This window comes from Thamnophis elegans, chromosome 2, assembly GCF_009769535.1.
Source record: "Thamnophis elegans isolate rThaEle1 chromosome 2, rThaEle1.pri, whole genome shotgun sequence".
NCBI classification, from domain to species: Eukaryota; Metazoa; Chordata; class Lepidosauria; order Squamata; family Colubridae; genus Thamnophis; species Thamnophis elegans.
The window spans coordinates 91570291-91592779 of record NC_045542.1 but is presented as its reverse complement, the minus strand read 5'-3'; the positions used below and the strand labels follow the sequence as shown (position 1 = coordinate 91592779).

Below are 22489 nucleotides of genomic sequence, written 5' to 3'. Positions count from 1 at the left end.
TAAAATAGCAAATTGCATATAATACATTCACAGAAGCATACAGTGTATAGACAACTTTTGCAATTGAATGTTAACTCATTAAAATGAAGTATATCAAGTGAAATTCATTAAAATGAAGTATATCAAACATTTACTATTTTAATATTAGTGGTATTAAGTGCCATTTATATATTCATTTCAAAGCTCTTTTTTATTTAATCCAAAATGAATTTGAAAAGATAATTGTAATAATTGATAAACCCTAACCCTATAGGTACATCATCAGTCAGTGCTGATGTCAAAACGTAAAGCTGGAGTACATGTTGTTACGAAGAAAAAGTGCAGCTGGAAGTTTAAACTAGAATGGTTGGAAGAGTTAGTAGAAACTGAACTGCCAACTTCGTCTAGAAAACAGTTAACAAAACTGGGTGATATCTTCACTTATTGTGAAAGTAGTGACGACATTGTTTGCCAAATATGCCAAGAAGCTTGTACAGGTGGCACATTCGCCACTGGAAAACGATGGAACGATTGGAAAATTGATTATTTGAAGCGTCATATCAATCAGAAGATTCACCTGGATTTGATCACTAAACTACGATGCCAGAAATCTGGAGGGCTGCCGAGGCTACTGACTGAAAGTGCAGAAGACAAAGCGAACAGAAAAGAAGTTTCACTGCGCAGAAATGCTAATGCTGATGAAATCAAAATTTTGATTGATAATGTGTTGCTGGCCATAAACATGAATGTGTCAATGTTATCAGTCAAAGCCATACATGACCACATAGGCAAGTATGTGTCCATTCCAGAGAGCTGGCGCAGCAAGAGTTATGGCTTTGAGTTTGTGGAGTGCATCAATGCAGTTGTTCAGAAAGAAGTCATGCATGATCTATGTAATGCCAGTTGTCATACTTTTATTGCTGATGAAAGCACCGATGTATCAGTCACCAAAATGTTGTTTTTGTATGCGAAATTCTGCCCGTCTAATGCTGCAATTTATAAGACCGTGTTTGCAGGAATTTTACAGTTGTCAACATGCGACAGCACAGCAATCACAGCAACCATAAAAGAGTTCTATGCTACAAACAACATCAATCTTCAAAAGATGGTAATGTTTACATCGGACGGTGCGTCTGTGATGCTGGGTAAGCATAATGGTGTGAATGCTCAGCTTCGCCAAGATGTATCTCATTTGGTTGAACAGCACTGTGTGGCACATCGAGAAGACCTGGGGATTGATGATGCATGTAAGCACGTCTCACTTATGAAAGACATTGAGACTTTACTGCGCACTGTGTACACTCTATTCTGCCGCTCTTCTGTGAAGAAAACGGCATTTGCAGAACTAGCAGAAGTTCTTGACTGTGAAGCGGTAGCCTTCAGACCGTTGAATGAAGTACGATGGCTTTCCAGACATTTTGTCTTGCGAGCACTAATGAAAAACATTACAGTTTTGCTTGAGTACTGTAAGAGCAAGCAGAATCACACAGTGACCCAGTATGTAAATATTGTTACAAAAAGTTGACGGATCCACAGATTCGTGCTGCATTGATTGTGTTTGATGACGTTGTTAGCGAATTAGCCGAGTTGAACAAGTTGTTGCAAAGAAGCAACCTGACACCAATAGAAGCCGTTCAGTTTGTGAAGGCCAGAATAGCCAAGCTTCGCCTGCAGTATTTAGGTGAAACGGTTTACTGGAATAACGAAGCTCGCGAATATATGGAGAGCAACCCAGACATTGACACGGCTCCTATACTCAGATTTATTGAACGTTTGCGCTTGCATCTTGACAGTCGTTTTCCAGACAATGAGCTGATAGATTGGAATATATTCGAAACTGCTGCTCTGTCGAATGTGAATTCTTTTAATTTTGGGGAAACTGAGATTGCAACTCTGGTTGGAAAATACCAGCATTTCTTTGACGATTTGGATGAAGTCAGCATCACATCAGCTGTACAGTCACAATATCGTGACTTCAGATTTCTGGTGTCAGAGAAATTCAAGTCTGGATTAATGCACTCATTTGATGTAGTAGTTCAGTTTGTACTAAGAGAGCAACAGTTTGGATTGCTGTCACGTCTGCTGGACATCTGTGCAACATTCCAAGCATCAAGCGCCGATTGTGAGCGAGGTTTCAGCTTGATGAATGCCATCAAGACCAAAGCTCGCAATCGGCTGCAAACTGAGCACTTGGATATGCTGATGCGAATCCGATCTTACCAGACTTGAGTGGTGCAGATTGATCTTGACAAAGTGTACTCGGAATGGTTGTTAAAGAAAGACAGACATGAGAAACTTTAAGATGAGATAGACTTTCAGTGAATAACAGTGTACATTACCGTAAACACTATACATAATTTTAATATTTTAATAATATAAGTGATACTGATATATAACACTTTTAATTAAACGTGTATCTTGAATAAATATAACTTTGACTTTCAAATAACACTGATTTCGTTGTTGTCTTGGGTGACATCTGTGAAAAAAATTCAGGTGCTCAGGCATGAAAATGTGCCGCTCAAACACTATACTTTTCCGCTCACACTGAAAAAAAATTAGAGGGAACATTGGCTGGGAATCTCACCAAAGATTAATCACATAATAATAACAATAACAAGAACAATAATGATGCCAATCTTTTCCAAGTGATAGACCTGCAATACTCATCCAATCCCCCCCCCAAAAAAAAAACCTTCTTTGCCTCCCGGGGGAATGGGTCACGGAAGGTTTTTAAGAAGAAAAACTGGAGAGCCATCTATCTGAAATGCTATATGACAGAGTTCTCCAACCTATCTAGGTTGGCGGCCCGGAGGAAGTGGCGCGAGGGGGGGGGGGGAAGAGGTGGCTTTAGCCGCGCACGCGCGCACGAGAACGGAGGCGCGCGCGGCGGTACCGCGGGTGGCCGCGTACGCGCACGCACTGGCCAGCCACTCACGCGGCCCGTTGGCCAATAGGCCACTGCCTGGTAGGGTTTCTTGCTTGAGCAGGAGGCTGGATTAGAGCGCCTCCATAGTCCCTTCCAGCTCTATTCTGATTGATTACAACAACCATCAGTCGGAAAATGGGTTTTTGTTTAAGATGTACACAGACTGGAGAAGATAAATGTATCAAATTGCCATAGGACGCGCTAATTTTAAATTTGACAAGTAATTCTCAATGCCATTTCACGCCCCTCTGTCCGATATCACTTGCAGAGAACTGGCGGAAATGACGACACGCTAGTTACTGCGGCCTATGCACGAGGCTGAATGTTTCCGGATCACGTGGCGGAAATCGGGGCGTGTTGGGTGCGGTGGCGCGCCGGAGAGCTTGGGGGCCGGTTTCTGTTCTGCCAAGATGGCTTCCCTTCTTCAGTCGGACCGCGTCTCCTACCTGGTGCGCGGCGAAAAGGAGATCCGCATGCCGCTTTCGCAGCTGTATTTCTGTCGCTACTGCAGCGAGCTCCGTTCTCTCGAGTGTGTCTCGCATGAGGTAAATTGGCCGTGTTGAAGAGGCTGGGGAGTTTAATCGCACGCCAGCGGGGTGGATTGGCTAACCCTGCTGCCACTCGCAGTCCTAGCTCCTTTCCCTCTTCATCCAATTGGCTGTTTTTCTGGTTTGGAGCTCGAGAACAGAACCTCGATTGGGGAGCGTGCCCCCCCCCCCCGCCCTCTGTCAGTGTCCCTTTGTGCTGCCTTGGCTAGGCTGAAAGGGAATAAATTGTGGGTAGGGAAGAGAGGAAGATATTTATAGGAAGGGTGGAGGGGAATCGTTTAGCATATGTATTTGAAATAGAATTTCTTCCCATGAAATTGTTGCTTTTCCTGTGTAAATTGCCATCACTCATCATCTCAAGGTTGACTCAGCCTTCCATCCTTCCGAGGTGGGTAAAATGAGGACCCGGATTGTTGTTGGGGGCAATATGCTGACTCTGTAAACCGCTTAGAGAGGGCTGAAAGCCCTATGAAGCGGTATATAAGTCTAACTGCTATTGCTATCACTCCCTCCTCAGACATTATCACATGCTATGCCTCCCAGTTAGTTACTGAGACAATTTAAGCCACATCCTTATTCTCCCACCCCCATATATTCATATTTATATATTTATGTCATGGGTGCCTGCCTGCCTGCCTCAGTCCAGTTGGAGTCTAGGTGGTACTGTTGGTAATCACGTAATGTTAACCCATCTAACTATATGAAACTTGTATTTGTAAAAAACACAACGGGCAATTTCAAGTGGACTACAGACTTGATTCATATTTTGGTACCTGTAAATTTCAAAGTTCTTGGGGACGTGTTTTGTGATTTGCTGCAGAAAAAATGCCTCACTTCATTTTAATTTTAGATATATTTTATTTAATGGGATATTAGGGTGCTGCAAAACACAAACAGTATTCTGAAGAACGCTCCTGGTCCCCAGATATATTCTGGAGGCATTTTTTAAAAAATGAAAATGATTGAGGACTGAAGTATGAGGTATGCCCACGTGTGTAGAAAAGGATAGAAATACACAGATATGATAGAGCCTGGATGGCGAACCTATGGCACATGTGCCACAGGTGGCAGGTGGAGCCATTTGTCAAGGCACGCGAGGCGTTGCCCTGTTAGCTGCCCAGTACGCATGCACGTGCTGGCCAGTTGAGTTCAGCCTTTTTTAAAGCCATTTTTTGCCCTCCCCAGGCTCCAGAGGCTTTATAGGAGCCTGGGGAGGGCTAAAAGAGTCCCCCCCCCCGGAGGGTGCAAAAAACCGGCCCTATGGGCATACTAGAAGTTCGGGAACGGACTTCCGGCTTGTTCGTAGGGTCAGTTTAAGCCCTCTGGAGGCTTCAGGGAAGGTCCCTGAAGCCTCCGGAGGGCCTCTGGGGTGGAGGCTGTTTTTGTCCTCCCCAGGCTCCTATAAAGCCTCTGAAGCCTGGGCAGGGCAAAAAAAGCATGCAAAAAAATGGGGGGTTGTGCCTCTAATGTGTATATGCGCACTGGGGGTGTGTGTCACACGTTGCATTATGGGTGCGGCACGCCTGCACACGACCCCTCTGCGCTCCCCCCCTTATGGCACGGTGAGCCAAAAAAGGTTCGCCATCGCTGTGATAGAATATCCTGAAAGACTAGTACATTGATTTTTGTGTGAGCCATCTTTTTGGAGAAATTCCCATGACATTTTCACAGAATTCCAGGTGTGCTATCCAGTTTGCCAAGTTAGGGCGCACTTGGAATTCAGTACTGTAGTTTGTAATACTGAAAATCTATTTATTAAACAACCTTATTCAATAACAATTTAGTATTAGTCGTTTGATCTGCAGAGAAGTGAATGCACCAATAAAAACATGTAACATTTGTTCAGATTTTATAGGGAGTTCCAAATTTTAAACAAGTTTTCCATTGGTTGAACACAAAATAGTAAATGAACTTTGATGTTCCAAACATTCTAGATGTGTACGAAGATGAGACTCTCCTTCCTGAACTTAATTTTGACATTGTTTGGGTTGCAGTCTCAAGATTGTAAATAACTGTTTTGGAAGTTATTTTACTGTTTACTAGCTTTTATTTACTAATAAATAAGTATTTATTACTAGCTTTTATTTACTAGTAAATAAATATTTACTAGTGGATGATCACTTAAATATGAGCCAGCTGTGTGCAGCACCAGCCCCAAAAGTTAATACAATCCTTGGTTGTATAAACAGAGGCATAGAATCAAAATCATGTGAAGTATTAGTCCCGTTCTAAAGCCTTAGTAAGACCACACCTTGAATACTGAATCCAGTTTTGGTCACCACATTACAAAAAAGATGTTGAGACTTTGGAAAAAGTGCAAAGAAGAGGAACTAAGATGATTAAAGGCCTGGAGACTAAAACATATGAAGAACAGTTGCAGGATTTGAGTTTGGCTAGTCTAGAGAAAAGAAGGACTAGAGGTGGCATGATAGCAGTACTCCAGCATTTGAGAGGTTGCCATAAAGAGGAGGGGGGCTCACCTTATTTACCAAAGCACCTGTAGGCAGGACAAGAAACAATGCATTGAAACTAATCAAGGAGAGAAGTAACCTGGAACTAAGGGGAAACTTCCTAACAGTGAGAACAATTAACCAGTGGAACAGCTTGCCTTCAGAAGCTCTGGGTGCTTCATCAGTGGAGTTTTTAAGAAAAGACTGGACAGTCACTTGTCTGAAATGGTATAGGTTCTCCAGCTCTATTTTGATTGATTGACCCAGTTTTGTTCTGTATGAATATGAATGAAGAGGAATATTTTACTTTTTAAATCTTATTCTGTTACTGTATATGTCTTTGAATGCGAACCAATTTCCATTTTAAAACTGTCTATAGCAGGGATGTCAAACATGCGGCCTGCGGGCTGGATGCAGCTCATAGAGGCCACGCCTACCACGGTTCCGCAAGGGCAAAAACAATCCTGATACGTCATGATATGGCCTACGATGTGATCAGGTTTGACACCCCTGGTCTATAAGCAGGGAACAAGAAATATCTTAGTCATTATGATTAAATGGTCCTAATCTGAAGTATTAGTTTTTGAATTACTTATTTTTTAGTTGTTCAGTTCTGGAAAAAAAAACCTAAAGAGTAATTAAAGAAGGTGACAAGCTATTGGAACCCAGTTAGATAGAAAATAAATTTTAAGAATTAGTTCATGATAGGACAAATTCCAAATTTGTTTTTTGATATCTCCTGTTCAAAATATTAATAGTTGAGAATGAAAAAAATCTCTGCTAGAAAATTCATGGAATCACTGCTAATTATAAGTTTGTTTTTCATCCCAGGTATAATGCCAATTTTAATTGTCATTAATAATTCTGGGGATTGTAGTTTAATAAAGATTCTGACTGTTTTTCTGGTACAGAACTAAATTTTGTCTCAATAATAATATCTAGAATAGAAAGAAATTTTGCAGTTTTGGAGAAAAATCTTTTCCCTTCATTTAATTGTCAGCTCTTCTGAATCATCTTATGTCTCCTGAGCATGACGTTTGATGTTACATTTTAATATTGTATTATTGTATTATTAAATATTAAATATTTTAAAATGGGACAATTTTTCCCCCACAAACATCAAAGTGTATATTTGAAACTAGCCAGGAAAGACAGGTATTTCTGGTATTGGCTCTTACCTGTACAATTAAAATGCCCATCTGATCTTTGAGAGCAGCATCTGAAATAACAATAATCAAATTAGAGTTTTGTGGTTTATAAATCAGTATTTTGGATATTATCCTGTCCCAGCTCCTGAAAATCCAAATGTCTTTTTTGTTCCAAATATAAGATGCACCATTAGTTGAAGTATAGTGATGAAGAATGACGATTCTTTAAAACTATTCTGTAGGTGGATTCGCACTATTGTCCCAGCTGCTTGGAGAATATGCCTTCAGCTGAAGCTAAGCTGAAAAAAAATAGGTAAGACTACATTCCCCCCCTCTTTCTTTTCCTAAAGCTTTTTTGTATTTTGCGCAATCTCTTTATATTTGACCACATACTTATTAATTTGAAACTCATGTTTAATTTAATAGTACAGGTAGTCCTTGATTTATGACCATAATCAAACCCAAAATTTTTGATGCTAAGTGAGATATTTGTTAAGTGACTTTTGTCTCATTTTACAACCTTTCTTGCACAGTTGTTAAGTGAATCACTGCATTTGTTAAGTTAGTAACACGGTTGCCATACAGTTAAGTGAATCTGACTTCCCCATTGACTTTGCTTGTCAAAAGGATACAAAATGTGATCACATGACCCTGGGCATTGCAACTGTCATAAATATGAGTCGGTTGCCAAGCTTCTGAATTTGGATCACATGACTATGGTGATGCTGCAGTGGTCATGTGAAAAATGGCCATAAATAATTTTTTCAGTGTTATTGAAACTTCAAAAGGTCATTAACTGAAGTGTTGTAAGTTGTGGACTTACAGCATATAGAATCTTAACAGATTGTTGTAAAAAATGAAGGAATACGCATGACAGGATTTTTGTTTTTTTATAACGGACTAGATACATGAATTTGCTTCCTGTTGCTTGCCTCAATGAATTTTTCTGAGCAAAAAGTATTTTAAAATATTTATTTTTAAAAACGGTTTTGGAATTGTATGTACATTTATAAGTCAAGAGCCTTGGTTCCAATTTATATACAGCTTTCAATTTTAAGAAATAAATATGGTTTACATAATATTGAGCATTGTCACTCTGTTGGTAAATGCAAACAAATCCATTCAGTTAAAAAGCTAAAATTGGTGTCTTCTTGCTTAGGTGTGCCAACTGTTTTGATTGTCCTTGCTGTATGCACACCCTTTCTACCCGAGCAACAAGCATTCCTGCTCCATTGCCTGATGATCCAGCTAAGACTACAATGAAAAAAGCTTATTATCTTGCCTGTGGATTTTGCCGTTGGACATCTAGAGATGTTGGCATGGCAGATAAGTCAGTTGGTGAGTGCCATATCTAAAATAAATGGGACTAGGATGGCTTAAAAAAACTACATGCTTTGCACAGTTATCAGTCAAAAGGGGAACACCTGTCTTTAGTTTGCATGATTGACATATCAGTCATGTTAACCAACAGTCAGTTACTAGATTAGAAACACAAGCTGCTTTCTGACTCACATTATACAGTGATGAAGGACACAGTATTATGTCATTCTAAATAATAAAGATACAGTATTAGCCCAGTGATGGATTTAGCAGAGTTACTTTCTATATAGTTTATTTTTGACTAGAACATGTATTTCATGATTCCCTTTTCAATTGTTGATGTTATTTTTTGTTATATTGCAGCCAGTGGAGGTTGGCAGGAACCCGAAAATCCTTATATACAAAAGGTAACTAAAAAAACCTCATATCTAGTACTTTAAGTTTGAGAGAAGTCTCAAGTGTTATTCACAATCTTCCCCCAACTAATTTAGCAGTGTAATATAATTGTCGACCTAGGTATGAAACTGTGTTGGTGGAAAAATCATCCAAGTCCATGTATTTTTCCATAGCTGCCCTGCTTTGAGACACTGCTCTAATCTTATTAGCTCAGTAAATGCAATAGGGAAAGCTATGATCTGTATAGGGAAGATCACAGTCCCTATATAATTTTTAGAAGAAGGAGGTTTACCTTTTGCTCAGGTCAGTTTTTCTTCCCAGATCAATTGTCTTCCTACATACAAACAACTAGATAGCTTCTAGTCATTGATGTGTGTAATAGGTTTTGGAAAGCAAAAGATCATTTCTGGATTTCTCTGGTATGAATCTGATTTGACCTTTGAGTACTGAATACTTAGGTAAAAGACATTTGTAATTCAAAGTTTTCTTTCAGTTTCTCTTTCTCTATTTGGATGACCTTGGAATTAACAGATTAATTAAGACAGGTGACAAAGCTTGATAGATAGAATCCTGCTCCAGATCAGCTTAATTCCTGTTCAGGGAAAGACACAGCAGTAGTTAGCCCAAGAATGAAGATAAAATTGGTCTGGGTGTAGCTTAGTCTACATAAGCATTGTCTGTGTGTTTGCACATGCATATCCTATTGTTTCAATAAAACATGATGTTGTTTAAAAAGAACAAAAATATAAACTACCACATGCCAGAGTGTTAAAATATATTTTGGAATATATCTCGAAACATTTTTTAACATTTGGAATTTTCACATGAATAGTTTTAACATTGCAGGCTTATTTGGGAATAAATTAATTTACTAGGAAATGTGAAAGTGAGATAAATCAGGAATATATTGATTTGTCCCATTTCTCCATGTTTAGCCTCTACAAAAGAACAGTAATATTCATTCAAATGAGTAAGCTGTAAAATGTAAATTGTAGTTATGTAGAATAGTGGCACAAATTAAACATAAAATATTCTATAAATAAAATAAATAGGGTTAGAAAGAGTTGCTAGGAAGAGAGAGAGAGTAAATCTTAAACTCCACTATGTGAAGGTTTGTAAATGCAGTGAAAGGTTATTTTTTTAAAATAAAAAATCAGTGTGAATTCAGGAAAAAAAAATTCTTGTAAAGAATGTGCTTTCTCATGAATAGCTTAAAATGTTTCTTTTTATATAGATTAATAAACTAGTGGAATATTATCAACAGTTGGCTCAGAAGGAGAAGATGGAAAGAGATCGTAAAAAATTAGTTCGACGTCGACCATACATGCCACTGGCTTTTTCGGTAAGCTAGGAAAACAGCACAGAAATTGTGAGGTCACACAGTGAGAATCAGATGTAACATTCTAAAGTACAGTGATACAATTGTTATAGTTGGCATTTTTAAAACTGAAGCAAGAACATTTAAAAAATAATAATTGGAGCTTATCTGAAGTTTTCATAGCTTATGTTTTATTAATCATCTGCAGGTAGTTCTCAATTTACAATTCATTTAGTGACTGTTTGACATTACCACAGCACTGAAAAACGTGACTTATGACCATTGTTCACACTTATGACTATTGAACCAACCCCATGGTCTTGTGATCAAAATTCAGATGCTTGATAATTGACTCATATTTATGACAGTCGCACTGTTCTGGAGTCATGTGATTCCCTTTTGCTACCTTTTGACACGCAAAGTCAACGGGGAAGCCAGATTCACTTAACAACTGCAGTGAATCACTTAACAACTGTGGCAAGAAAGTTCATAAAATGGGGCAAAATGTACTTAACTGTCTTGCTTAGCAACAGAAATTTTGGGCTGAAACGTGATCATACGTTGAAGACTACCTGTGCTTGAAATAAATGTAGGGTTAGGCATTCATACTTTGAAATTATAAAGTAACTTGGTTTGTATTTTACAGTGAAGGTTCAGCTTTGGAAATGGGTCCCAATACCTCAGATTTTCAAATGCTGATTACTGTTATTCTGTATAGAGTGATTTAACTCAGAGTCGGCACAAATGTAATGTCTGAGATATTTAGATTTAAATATGCATTTTCTTTTAATTTTCAGCTATGCATTCAGTGTCAAATGAAAAGCTTATTTTTTTTCTTGGCTAAATAATTTTGCATATGCTTGCTGCCTTTTGGATAACACTATATAACCTGCTTGCTCTGTGCATTGCTTTTGTCTTTATTGGTGCATTTTTTTTTATCTCCGTTGCTACCTGCCGCTAATTTGGGGCTCTCCACAGCAACATACTATACATGTAGTGGTAAGTTCCTTTAGTTGGTTCCATTAGCTGGATTCAGCTAGTCAAATTGTCTTTATTGCATTTGGGTGACTAACATGCTCATAATAGGAAAGTTCACATTCAATCTGAATGAATTAATATGCATTTGAGTTTAGTAGTCATATAACTCAGTGTATTCCTTAATTTTTTTTATATAAAACCAAAAGTGTTCAGTATAAGTCCCTATAAATGTTCTGTGAGGTCACAATCTTTGATGAATTGTAGTGCTATTAAGAACAGTTGGATAGATTTTGCCTGGACAAGTATGTTTTGGGATTCCACTGTCTATGATTCTTCGACACATTTTAGTCCTCTTGAACTATAGATAGCCTATACATACATTACTCACTGTCTACAATTTTGTCACTTAAATATTTATTTCCCTGTTAAAAATCATAAATTCTTTTAAATAGCAATCCTGTATAGAAACTTTAATATATATGTTATCTAATATGTTAAGTAGATAAATGAAATATATTTTTCTTTCCTTTAAACTAAAACAATAAGCCACCCACTAAAAGTTTACAAAATAATAGGTGAGCTAGAGAGGCAAAATAATATCCCAAAATATTTAGCAATTTTAAAAAATAGTACATGGCATGGGTGTCAAATTCCCGGTATCACGTTGCCATCACGTGACATTTCATGACAGTTTTCCCATTCGTGGAGCTGATATAGGCATGGGCTGCGTGTGATACATCCGGCCCACGGGCTGCCAGTTTGATACCCTTTGTATGGAGCTAAACCTATCCTTACTATGAAGATAACACGGACTGAACTATTAGGAGCAACAGGAAGATAAGTAAAATAATTCAAACCACCTGACTCAGTAACATTGCCATATAAACTCTGCTTTCAGTGCTAGCAGTTACCATACTTCTCTGAAAAGTTGTCTGACCTCTTGTACATGTATTTAGTTCATTTTTTTTTCCATTTTTTTAGTGCACTGGTCTGGCACTAATGGGAAAAGAACTGTTTCAATTATTTTCTGTATTCAGAAGAACACTTTTGAATCCAACCTACTTTTCCTTAGAAATTGACAACCTTCAGTTTTGATATCTTCTGTCACAACACAGAATGTCAATCAATTTGTTGCAAGTACCTCAGCTGACTGTTGTTAACTCAAGTATGGTATAATGGGGTGATTTCATATCATGAAATATAGTCATTATGTATTTTTCAGCTCTAAATCTTCTTCAGGTCTGTTGCAGTAGAGGGTATTTGGCCACAAAAGTAGGCCAAATTACTCCTAGAATTTAAACTATTTATGTTGTAAGCTGCCCAGTGTCTGGATATGAGATAGGTAGCAAATACATTTAATAAATAAGTATTTATGTTCTGAGCTAGAAGATGTAATGATCAAGTAAAATTTAAATGTAATCACTAAATGAAAATACTTTTAAGTAGAATAAACAGTGATTGAGGGGCTTGCTGCCTTTATTTTTTTTTAGCTTTTGTATGTTTGATTTCTGTTCATCAAACTATCAAAACTTTCTCTGGAGGGAGAAAACTTCCAGATTTTCTTTTCTTGTAATTGATTCACTTGTTTTTAAGCTGCCCTCAAACCTCAAGATGGTATGTTTTCATTTGCCAATACACCTCTTGTTATTGACAGATAATCCTTGACTCACAACCACAGTTGTGACCAGAATTTTGGTTTCAAGTAATTGTGGTAGTAAGTTGAGGCACCACGTGCTCAGACTCATTTTTATGACTGTTTTTACGACAGTCATTGAATGAGTCACTGTGGTAGTTAAAACAAACCACTTCATCTAATGGACATATTTTTGCTGAAAAATGGCAAAAAGGTAGCATAATGTGATAATATGATTGTGAGACTCTGCAAGCTGATTGTAAATGTAAGCCGACTGCCAATCGCCTGAAATGTGTGACTGTGGGGATGGTGTGGCAATCATAACTTCAAGGATTTTTTTTTCAGTCGCACTATTTTGAAGGTTTGGTAAGGAACCAGTCATAAATCAAGGATTATCTGTATCTCTTTTAGGACAAATATGGCCTTGGAACCAGGCTTCAACGTCAGAGGCCTGGGGCCCCTATCAGCGCCCTTACTGGACTTTCGTGAGTACTAGTTCTTTCATATCAATGATTGATAAAGTTGCTTAATCCCAATCATATAAAATGGAAATAGTCTCAGAATCAAGGATAATTCTGGGTCTTCTTTAGCTGATTAGTTAAATGCTATACTTTTAATACCAGTGTGTGGACATCTAAGCTGTACCTGTGATCTTTTCTAAAGTGTCATTTTATTAAAATAAAATACAGCTCATGTTCTTACCTCTAAAATTTGCTATTATTTATATTAATTAAGTGTTAAAATGTAAATTGAGTGCTACCACTTGGTACTACTATTCCAAGTGCTGCAAGAGGATCTGAACATAAGTAAAGAATTGATCTCTAGCAGCTCTATACTGCTTCTTTTGAACCAGCAATTTAGTACTGCTTAGGTTTTTACGGCTTCTTTTAAAAGCAATTCCCTTTACCTCAGGCTGAAAGAAGGGGAAGACCACAAGGAGATAAAAATTGAACCAGCTCAGGCTGTGGAAGAAGTAGAACCTTTACCTGAGGATTATTACACAAGGCCAGTCAATCTAACAGAAGGTAATAGTTTAGCTTGTCTTTATCACGTTTCTGCCCAAGCTGATTGATTCAAATGGTGCTTGTTCGCATTATTCAAAATCATGAACTGAGATTTCTGAATTTTCTGAACTTTCTATGTTGTGAACAGTGACAACCTTAAAGCAGCGCCTCCTGCAGCCAGATTTTCAGCCCATTTGTGCTTCTCAACTTTACCCACGTCATAAGCACCTTCTGATCAAACGCTCACTGCGATGCAGGGTATGTAGTCATTATAAAAAACTATACTGCCATCATAGTCACTTTTGACAAAATTAAAGATTATATACAAATTCCTGAATTCCCTGTCCTGGAATTGTAATTTTCTTCCATATAACTCTTTCAGCTTTGGCCCTTGGCTGATTTTGAATGTAATCAGCATGGGATTGCATGTTTTGAGAATTCTTAGATTACAATAAATTCAATAGGAAAATATTGCTTCTCTGGGTCCATAAAATGAGGCAGTATCCTTCATAAATGCATTTTACAGTGATGAAACCCAGTTGTAAATTTATACTGCTAAAAGTGATAACATATAGCTTGATATTTCATGATACCAAGTTCATCTTACTTTCATTCCAGTGGCTACTGATAATAGTGGTAAGGAGTAAAATGGAACACTGACAATTCCAGGCAATGCATGCTAAATAAATAGAATGAGGAAGACACTAAGTGTTTTATTTCAACTACAAGCATATTGAGTTGAATTCGTTCTTTAGTTCTTATTTGAAAAATGAGCACTAACGACCTAAAGAAAGACTAATAAAAGACTAAGCTCCAAAGAGGTAAAGAATCTTATCCTAAAAGATACATTTAGAATATAAATTAGTATTATTTGTAGAATTCATTGTCAAAATGAATGTAGGTTTAAATGTTAAGTTGGATAAATTTGTGGTGCAGAAGGCAATGTAGGTTTTCTGCATGGTGGTTATATCTCTATCACTTTATATTCAAGGTATGTTTCCATCTCCCCATATCATCTTGTCAAAGGCTTGTGGCTAGCTGTGATAGGAAACACAGCTAGCCACAAGCCTAAATGAACTAAATAAACTTTGACAGTTGTGTTGCAATGTGTCTATAAGGGGAAAGATTACCATAACACAGAAGGTGTCAGGTTTCTGCAAGATGCCCTAATTCCCAGGAAGGAGAGACCGTATTCCAAGGGTGGGAGAAGATGAAGCACAGTTTGGAGCTGGATTGTGAGAAGAGGAAGATATATTTAGAATAGGCAATTCCTCCCTAGAATTTGCCAGGGTATCTCCATTAGGGTGGAGTAGCGTAGGTTTGATCTGGCAAGATTCTGTCTGTACAATGTTATGCAGATAAAGAACTGAAGTTTGACTGACTTTTTTACTTCGTTCTTGGACTAGAACTGACAATAGGGCAGGTTCTTTCTAGGAAACAAAGTTGTCTTTTTTAATGTCTGAATAAAATCTTTCAACATTTTTATAGGCTACTTCCATTGTTAAGGAAATGCTTTATGTTCATATGGATGAATGCCCTTGGTTCTCCCCCCCCCCCCCCCGTACTCGTACCACTTCATATCTATTCTGGAGAACACTGGGTTCTCTAGCAGATTTGAGATAGGAGGAATCCATCCCAGTAGCAGTTTCCATTCTACTGTCAACAGTCACTCTTGGATACAGTCCAGCCCTTACATTCTGTTTAGTGAATTGAGTAAAATAAAATGATTCTGCAATGATATTTGTAATTCTTGAGCATAGCTTTGAAAACTTCTTATTCTCATTTGTTTTCTTTTGTTTGTAGAAATGCGAACACAATTTGAGTAAACCAGAGTTCAACCCCACATCGATAAAATTCAAAATTCAATTGGCTGCTGTGTAAGTATTTTGAAAACTACTGCAAGAAATCAAAAGACTTTCTCATGTTTGGGATAAATCTATATCTGCTGTATACGGTTTCTTCTAGCAAATTAAGAGTCTCACAATCCAAGTTCCACCATGCAGAAAAATAGTGTGCTAGTAATAGACTTTCTATTTTAGCTTTTCTTATGAATATAGATACAATAAATGTGTGGAAAATATAGTTTTAAAAATTCCAGTTTTATTAAACAATGCAGTGCAATTAGCTAGATGTTATGTTAACATACATCAAAAGTTTTCAAGGAACACAATGGTTTTTAACATCACAATTAACACTGTAATCTATGTAATATGTAACCTGCATAAATGAACTGTTTCCTCCTCTCTTTCCTCATCCTAATTTGAATGCTATATCATTTTGCTAGCTTATAAGTCATAAAATGTGTAAGTCTGGAAAAGTGCTACCAGACTTCTGATTTTCAGCCGAAATTGGTGCATTCTACTGTAGGGAGGGCATTTTCTTCATGGCGTAGGAAATATCTTCTAATCCTGTCTACTAGTTGCAAGAAATGATTTTTTTTTCCTGTGAGGTCCATCTTTCTGTGAATACAGAAAAAGGAAATTCACAGTAAGCTCAATTACTGTATTGTATGAAAAAACAAACTGGAAGCTATAAATTACAATATAATCTCCTTAAAAAACCTGTTTCCCAATCATAAATTTTGCCAGTTTTAAAAAATGCTTCAGCATTGAGAATAATTTGAAAACCACATAATTGAAAAATGAATTATTTAAAATTATAAAACTTAGCAAAAAGTCTAGAGACAATGCCATTCATATGTTTCCTATTGGTGTTTTTTATTTGTATTTATAGCAACTACATCCCAGAAGTGAGAATCATGTCTATTCCTAAACTACGCTATATGAAGGTTAGTAATTGTTTACTTTAACCCTCTTTCGAGATGGACCTTGAAAGCTTCATGAAGATTGCATCTGCTGTTTTGTTTAAAATAGGGCAGAGGTCTGGAAAGCTAACATGTTATGTTTAATAACATTGATTCAGGCATGACTCTAACTCATGGTTTCACAGTCCACTGTTTTTAAATTGGATTCAAAAGCCTATCAGGATGAAACAATTGAAAAAGATGCTCATAAGGAATACATGACAAAATGTTGTAAGTTTAATGTGTGATTTTGAAAATTGTTAATCTTGAAGCATTTCCCCCTTTTCTTTCACATAGGGAAGACTAGGTATAGTGAGAACACCAAACCTTAAGATGAAAACTTTGAGGTGTCAAACTTCTCTCCCAGAAGCCCTCTAGTTTTAAAAGCCATGGTGCACTTTCCTAGTATCAAGGTAGTGCTTGCTAATTATGATCACCATGTGAGACTTCCTGGAAGTCCTTGCTTGATGCCCTTTCACTAATCTTGCAAACTCTTTGGCGTCTGGTAAAAGACAGGGGAAAAGATTGGGAGAAAAAGAAATTTAAAGATGCTACTCTTTGGCCTTTGTAGCATTCAGTTGTATAATTATGAAAAATAGCCCCCCTCCTTTCCTTTGGGAAGCTAAATCATGAAATTTCAAAGGAAAATTGCTTTATTAGAAACAAGAAAATGAAACAATCAGTGGACAAGGAGATTAAATAGTGCTGCTAATATCATAAACACTTTATAGAAATCTCCCACTGGGGAAAAAACCCTGCAATTTACGTGTTTTTTTTAAATATACTACTAATATAAAAGGGAAAGAGATGCCACTTTCTATCAGACAGGACTGATAGAACAATAAACAGAGACAGGAAATGAAAACCAGACACCCCCCTCAAAATTTTTAATGTGATAACTAGGCATATACTTACGCTTCTTAAAGTAATAATTCCTTGACTTGAAAAGATTCCCTCTATTACATATCCTTGCTGGAACTTTCAGTCTTAAATTTGAGGTTAGAACTGAATTTTGACTTCCTCCAACCCAAGCCCACTATTTCTTGCTTCTTTCTCTCAGAGGTCTCTGGGGAAAAAAGGTATATTTTTTCTCTATCAAAGAGGAAAGAGTTTGTGGGGAGGCAATTAGACTTCTGCTGTTTGCTCCCAGCCATGACTCAGGAAGCACCTTCCATCAAGAAAAAGTCTTGTTGAGAAATGTATGTACTGGTTGCCTGGGGTAATAAGCTGAGTGAGGGTGAAACAGTGAATCTCATAAAGTTTTGTTATGCTGTAGGGTGACTGCTTGATATTTCAGATTTTTATGTTTGATTTTGGTTTAGTTGACTACAAACTAATTTATAATATTCCTTAATTCTAATATGAATTGGATATTTATAGTTTAGAAAAATGAATGGAATAATTGTTCATGTTGCTATTTAGAAGGTTAGCACTTCCTAAAAGGGCGCCATACAGGCAAAAATGGTTATATAGAACCATATAGAACCTTCATGAATATTTTGTCTCTTATATACTTCTGTCATTCATAGGAAAGTCAAGTTCTTTTAACTCTAACCAATCCAGTGGAAAACCTTACCCATGTGACCTTAAAAGAATGTGAGGAAAATGATTCTGAGGATATTAATAGTACTGCAAAGGTAAGTATCGTTTATCATCTTACGTGTATAAGCTAATGTATATACTCTGATACTATGCTAAAAATATATTAATTGTCAATATCTTGCATAGTCGTTTTTCAGGTTCAGAATAGTTTTTTGCCTTAACACAATAATGTTATTTTTAAAAAAAGGAGAGGAAGCTTTTAATACCCATGATTAGCATAGGTATTAGATCTTGTAAGAAGATCTTTTGGATATGGTAGCTCAAATTTCATTAGCAATTATAGTTGTTTTCATATTTGTTATGAAACTTTTTTTCTATGTCTCTCTTCAGGTAGCGGTTCCTTCCAAGGAACTAATCTTGGCTGGCAAAGATGCAGCAGCAGAATATGATGACTTGGCAGAATCTCAAGATTTCCAGGATGACCCTGAGTAAGTTTGTTTGTCTGCTTTCATAGGCTGTAGATTTGCATTTATCAACTATTGAAAATTGACCAATGCTATCTTAACTTTTTCTAGGGGGAAATTAAAAAAATTTTTTTCTCCTAGTAGCAGTAGATTTTAAATAGGCTAAATAATATATAATAATAAAATGCAAATGGAATTTTCTACATCCATCTGATACATATTCTGACATGTTCAGCAGGAAAGATGAGCCTACTGTAGCAGTGACTTTAGTTCTGGCAAACATCAGCATCAGATGCAGCCTTCATTAGACATTAGTTTGGATACTGCCACTGGGTACTACTTGCCTGGGAGGTTGTATTTTGATAGACGTTTCTAGGGAGCAAGTACTAAGGCTAAGGCCCTATTTGTGAGCATCCCAAAGGCATTTGGGTGGCTACTGTTGGAAGCAAGACGATGGACTAAATTAATCCTTTCTCTAACCCAGCCCCAAATGTGTTTTGTAGCCATTTCTTGAGTAATGTAACTATTTAGTCCCAATTTCATTTAATGGAAATTTTGGGCTCAATTATGGTCATAAATCGAGAACTACCTGTATTATGTTCAGTAATCCTAAAGATAAGATAAACTTTATTGTAATTTTTTACTGGTAACACACTGGCACAGATTAAAAATGAAATTTGGTTGCAAAGGTGATCGCGTTGCTTGGTGTTTTCGGGATACCGCTAGGTTGGTGAGCAGTGCTGAGCCCAACTGAAGAGGGGGGTTGCCGGGCGGCTGCTCTCTTACGAGCGGGCTCCCAAAGAGCTGGGCACAGCCTCATGGGCGAATGGCTGTGTTGCACTGTCGCAGTAGCGCAACACAACAGCCATGAAGCGACCACGCTCACGAGCAGCCACCCGGCAACCCCCCTTTCCAGCCGGACACAGCACCATTCACTGACCTAGGGGTATTGCCAAGCTTCGTGAGCACCTGTTTGCTGGCGCCCGGCTCCCGCAGCTTGGCGCCTTCAAAATGCCAGTGAATGGTACTCTGCACGGCTGGAAAGGGGGGTTGCGTGAGCGGCTGTTCCGCTCTCGCTCATGCGCCTCCCAGCCTCACGATGCCCTGGCCCAGCTCTCCCTGCAGAGCCAGGGCACTTCCGCTGCTGCCGCCGCCATCCCAACATGGCTTTTTCGGCAGCTTCCAAACTGAGTTTTCCCTCAGTGGTCGCTCTGGGTGTACGCTCTATGGTTTGGAAGCCGCCGAAAAAGCCATGCTGGGATGACGGCGGCAGCAGCGGAAGTGCCCTGGCAACCGCTCGGCAACCCCAAAACAATAAACCCTCCCCTCATAATAAAGCCCAAGCCATATTTTGTGGGTAAAAAGAAAATAAGACCCTGTCTTATTTTCGGGGAAACACGGTAGTATATGGACTGCATCTAGCTCTTCTTCCATTTATGGTAATTAATTCTAGTATTCCTGATGAAAAGATGGGGGAGATGACATTATTTGTTTCTGAGAATTGAGAGACTCTGGAGCAGCATTGAAAGTTTACAAGATCCGGGAAATTGAATTGGCAGTTCCTTACTTGAACAACAGACTATTTCAATATTTAATATTATTATCTCTCTTATTCATTAAAGATGGAACTCGGTCAACTGAACATTTAAAAATGAGTCACAAATTCCGTTGACTGGTGCTAATGGTTGATACAGGTTGCTGCCAGCGTCCTATTATTATTATTATATACTTTATTCATAAACATGAAACTCGTCAACTGAGTTTTATGTTTAATGAATAAAATATATAACATCAATAGTTATAATAATATTTATTATAATAATAAAAATAAAAATTGTTGTTTTGTTGTTGTTATTATTCCTGTTTTGTAGCATCATAGCCTTCCGGAAGGCTAACAAAGTTGGGATATTCATCAGAGTTACTCCACAGAAAGAAGAAGGAAAAGTTACTGTAAGCTTTAAGATGAGACATGAATTCAAAAATCTTGCTGCTCCAATCCGCGCCACAGAGGAGTGTGATCAGAGTTGTGAAGTTATTTGGCTCACCCATCACGTGGAGCTCAGCCTGGGCCCTCTGCTTCCCTGAAGTTTGTGCCTTAATTGGTTGCTAAATGATAGGTGTTTTGAAAATGCATTCTGATAAAATGCTGGTTCTACGGAGATGCCTTGGAAAGGGAAATTTCAGCCAAAAAAGGTAGAGTTGAAACAGAAAAAAGACACTCCCCCCCCCATTGCCTCCTCCTCTTTACATCCATTACATGAATTAGTGATTCTGTCACTACCACATGTATAGTCAAATTGACAGGTCAAGCTTAGTGTGCATGTTCGTAGTTATCTTCTATCTTCCTTAAAAAAAGTCACACACTAGTTCCTCGCAAAACCTTTTACTAGCTTTCCTTGCACCAATTTAACCAAGCTAGTATTGGACAAAATCTCTTTCCTTCTCTGGTACATTTTCTGATAACTGGATTACTACTTTTCTGATAGTAGTAATTATTTCAACTAGATTTTTCAGTAAAGCAATAATCAGCACAGTAGCATGACATGTCCTTTCGCTATCTGTCAGTCATCTCAAATATTACGGCTAAGTTTTTTAATGTACCATTTGTGGCATTTTGTTGTCTTGTTATGGACAATTCCTGAAAGGAAAACAATTAAGAAACTAGCACATTAATCAATACTATATCATTGGAAGATTTAACTTCTTAGGCTGGAGAATGCTTATTTAAAGGAAATGCAATTTAGTATAGTTGTATTTGCTGATGTATTGCATTTATTGAAGCAAGAATTGAATTGGGACAAGCACTAGTGTTCTGGTTAAATTATTCCTTTAGGAACAGGATACGGACCAAACATAGCATATTATGATTTTAATTACTTTAAGTATGTAAATTTGAACTTTTAAGACCTCTTGGAAAAGTAAGTACCATCACTATTGTGCAATTTTGAAGGTGTAAAATCTTATTCCCCTACTGAACAGATTTCATTAGGTTTTGTTAATAGGAAGGTGAATAAATTATTATAAAGTATAATTCCCACGTTTTGGGTCTTGAATTTTAATGATTTGAAATTTAATATTGTAACACTGCATACACATTGTATGTAATGGGAAGGTGAAAATATCTGATTGCAGACTGGTGGCCATGGGCACTCATTACAGTGTGAATATTTATTATGTAGTTCCAAAATTGGAATGGAGAAGATGAACAGCAATGTATAATTGGAAGATGTACTGAAGACCCCTGGAAATATATTTCTAATTTGTTAGAAAGTCTATTTAAGTAGTTTTAATTGGTTTGGCACTATTTAAATAAAAGTTTCAGCTTTGAACTTTGTGCAATTGATGTAAAAAAAAGTTTGATGTAGATTATATACATTGTGCAGCATGAATTTAGGACATCTAGGCAGTATTTATTCAATGTGTAGTACAATATTACTATCTGCTGCTCTCAAATTTATATATTAACTCCAATTAATCCATGATTTAACTCCCCACACTAATTAAAAGTCCAATTAATAAATTAATATTGTAACAAACTAATGTATATTTATGATTTCTTGTAAAGTTGGGGCATACTTGAAAAGTCTTTTCTCCTTTTAACCTCTTACAATATAGGAATACTTGTACATATCTCACTTCACATATCTGTAAAAATATCTCATTCAAGGGACATTCTGCCTTTATCAGTATTAGGATCATTGTATTGCCTTATTGTATAATTTAATTAATTTCAAATAAATAAGCAGACAAAGCTGCTTTCATGTATTTTTCCTTTATCATATTTAAGAATTTTCTGTCATATTTCTATGATTAGAAATAACTACAGTAGCCTACATTTCTTTTGGCAATGCTAGCATAACATGATTTGTAACACTGGACCAATAAATTACTTTTGCACATCTTTTACAAGGCATGCAAAAGTCCCAAATTTTGAATGACAGGTAGTCCTTGACTTACGACTACAATTGAGCCCAAAA

General features: G+C 37.3%; 1 protein-coding gene across 1 annotated transcript; it reads left to right on the top strand.

Annotated features, from left to right (window-relative positions):
- Nucleotides 1-3247: 3247 nt before the first annotated feature.
- On the top strand, nt 3248-21712 carry DCTN4 (dynactin subunit 4). The gene is made up of 13 exons (XM_032210930.1): nt 3248-3453; nt 7297-7367; nt 8214-8392; nt 8738-8781; nt 10005-10112; nt 13111-13184; nt 13612-13724; nt 13852-13961; nt 15507-15580; nt 16437-16491; nt 18036-18143; nt 18439-18536; nt 20384-21712. The coding sequence occupies exons 1-13, from the start codon at nt 3319-3321 to the stop codon at nt 20595-20597; spliced, it is 1383 nt and encodes a 460-aa protein (XP_032066821.1). The 5' UTR covers nt 3248-3318; the 3' UTR covers nt 20598-21712.
- Nucleotides 21713-22489: the final 777 nt, after the last annotated feature.

Excerpts from the sequence above, each read along its gene's own strand:
- DCTN4 (XM_032210930.1), top strand. The coding sequence starts at position 3,319 with ATGGCTTCCCTTCTTCAGTCGGACCGCGTCTCCTACCTGGTGCGCGGC. Across the intron at positions 7,368-8,213 it reads GCTAAGCTGAAAAAAAATAG|GTGTGCCAACTGTTTTGATT; the intron begins GTAAGACTACAT and ends CTTCTTGCTTAG. Across the intron at positions 13,725-13,851 it reads GCCAGTCAATCTAACAGAAG|TGACAACCTTAAAGCAGCGC; the intron begins GTAATAGTTTAG and ends TGTTGTGAACAG.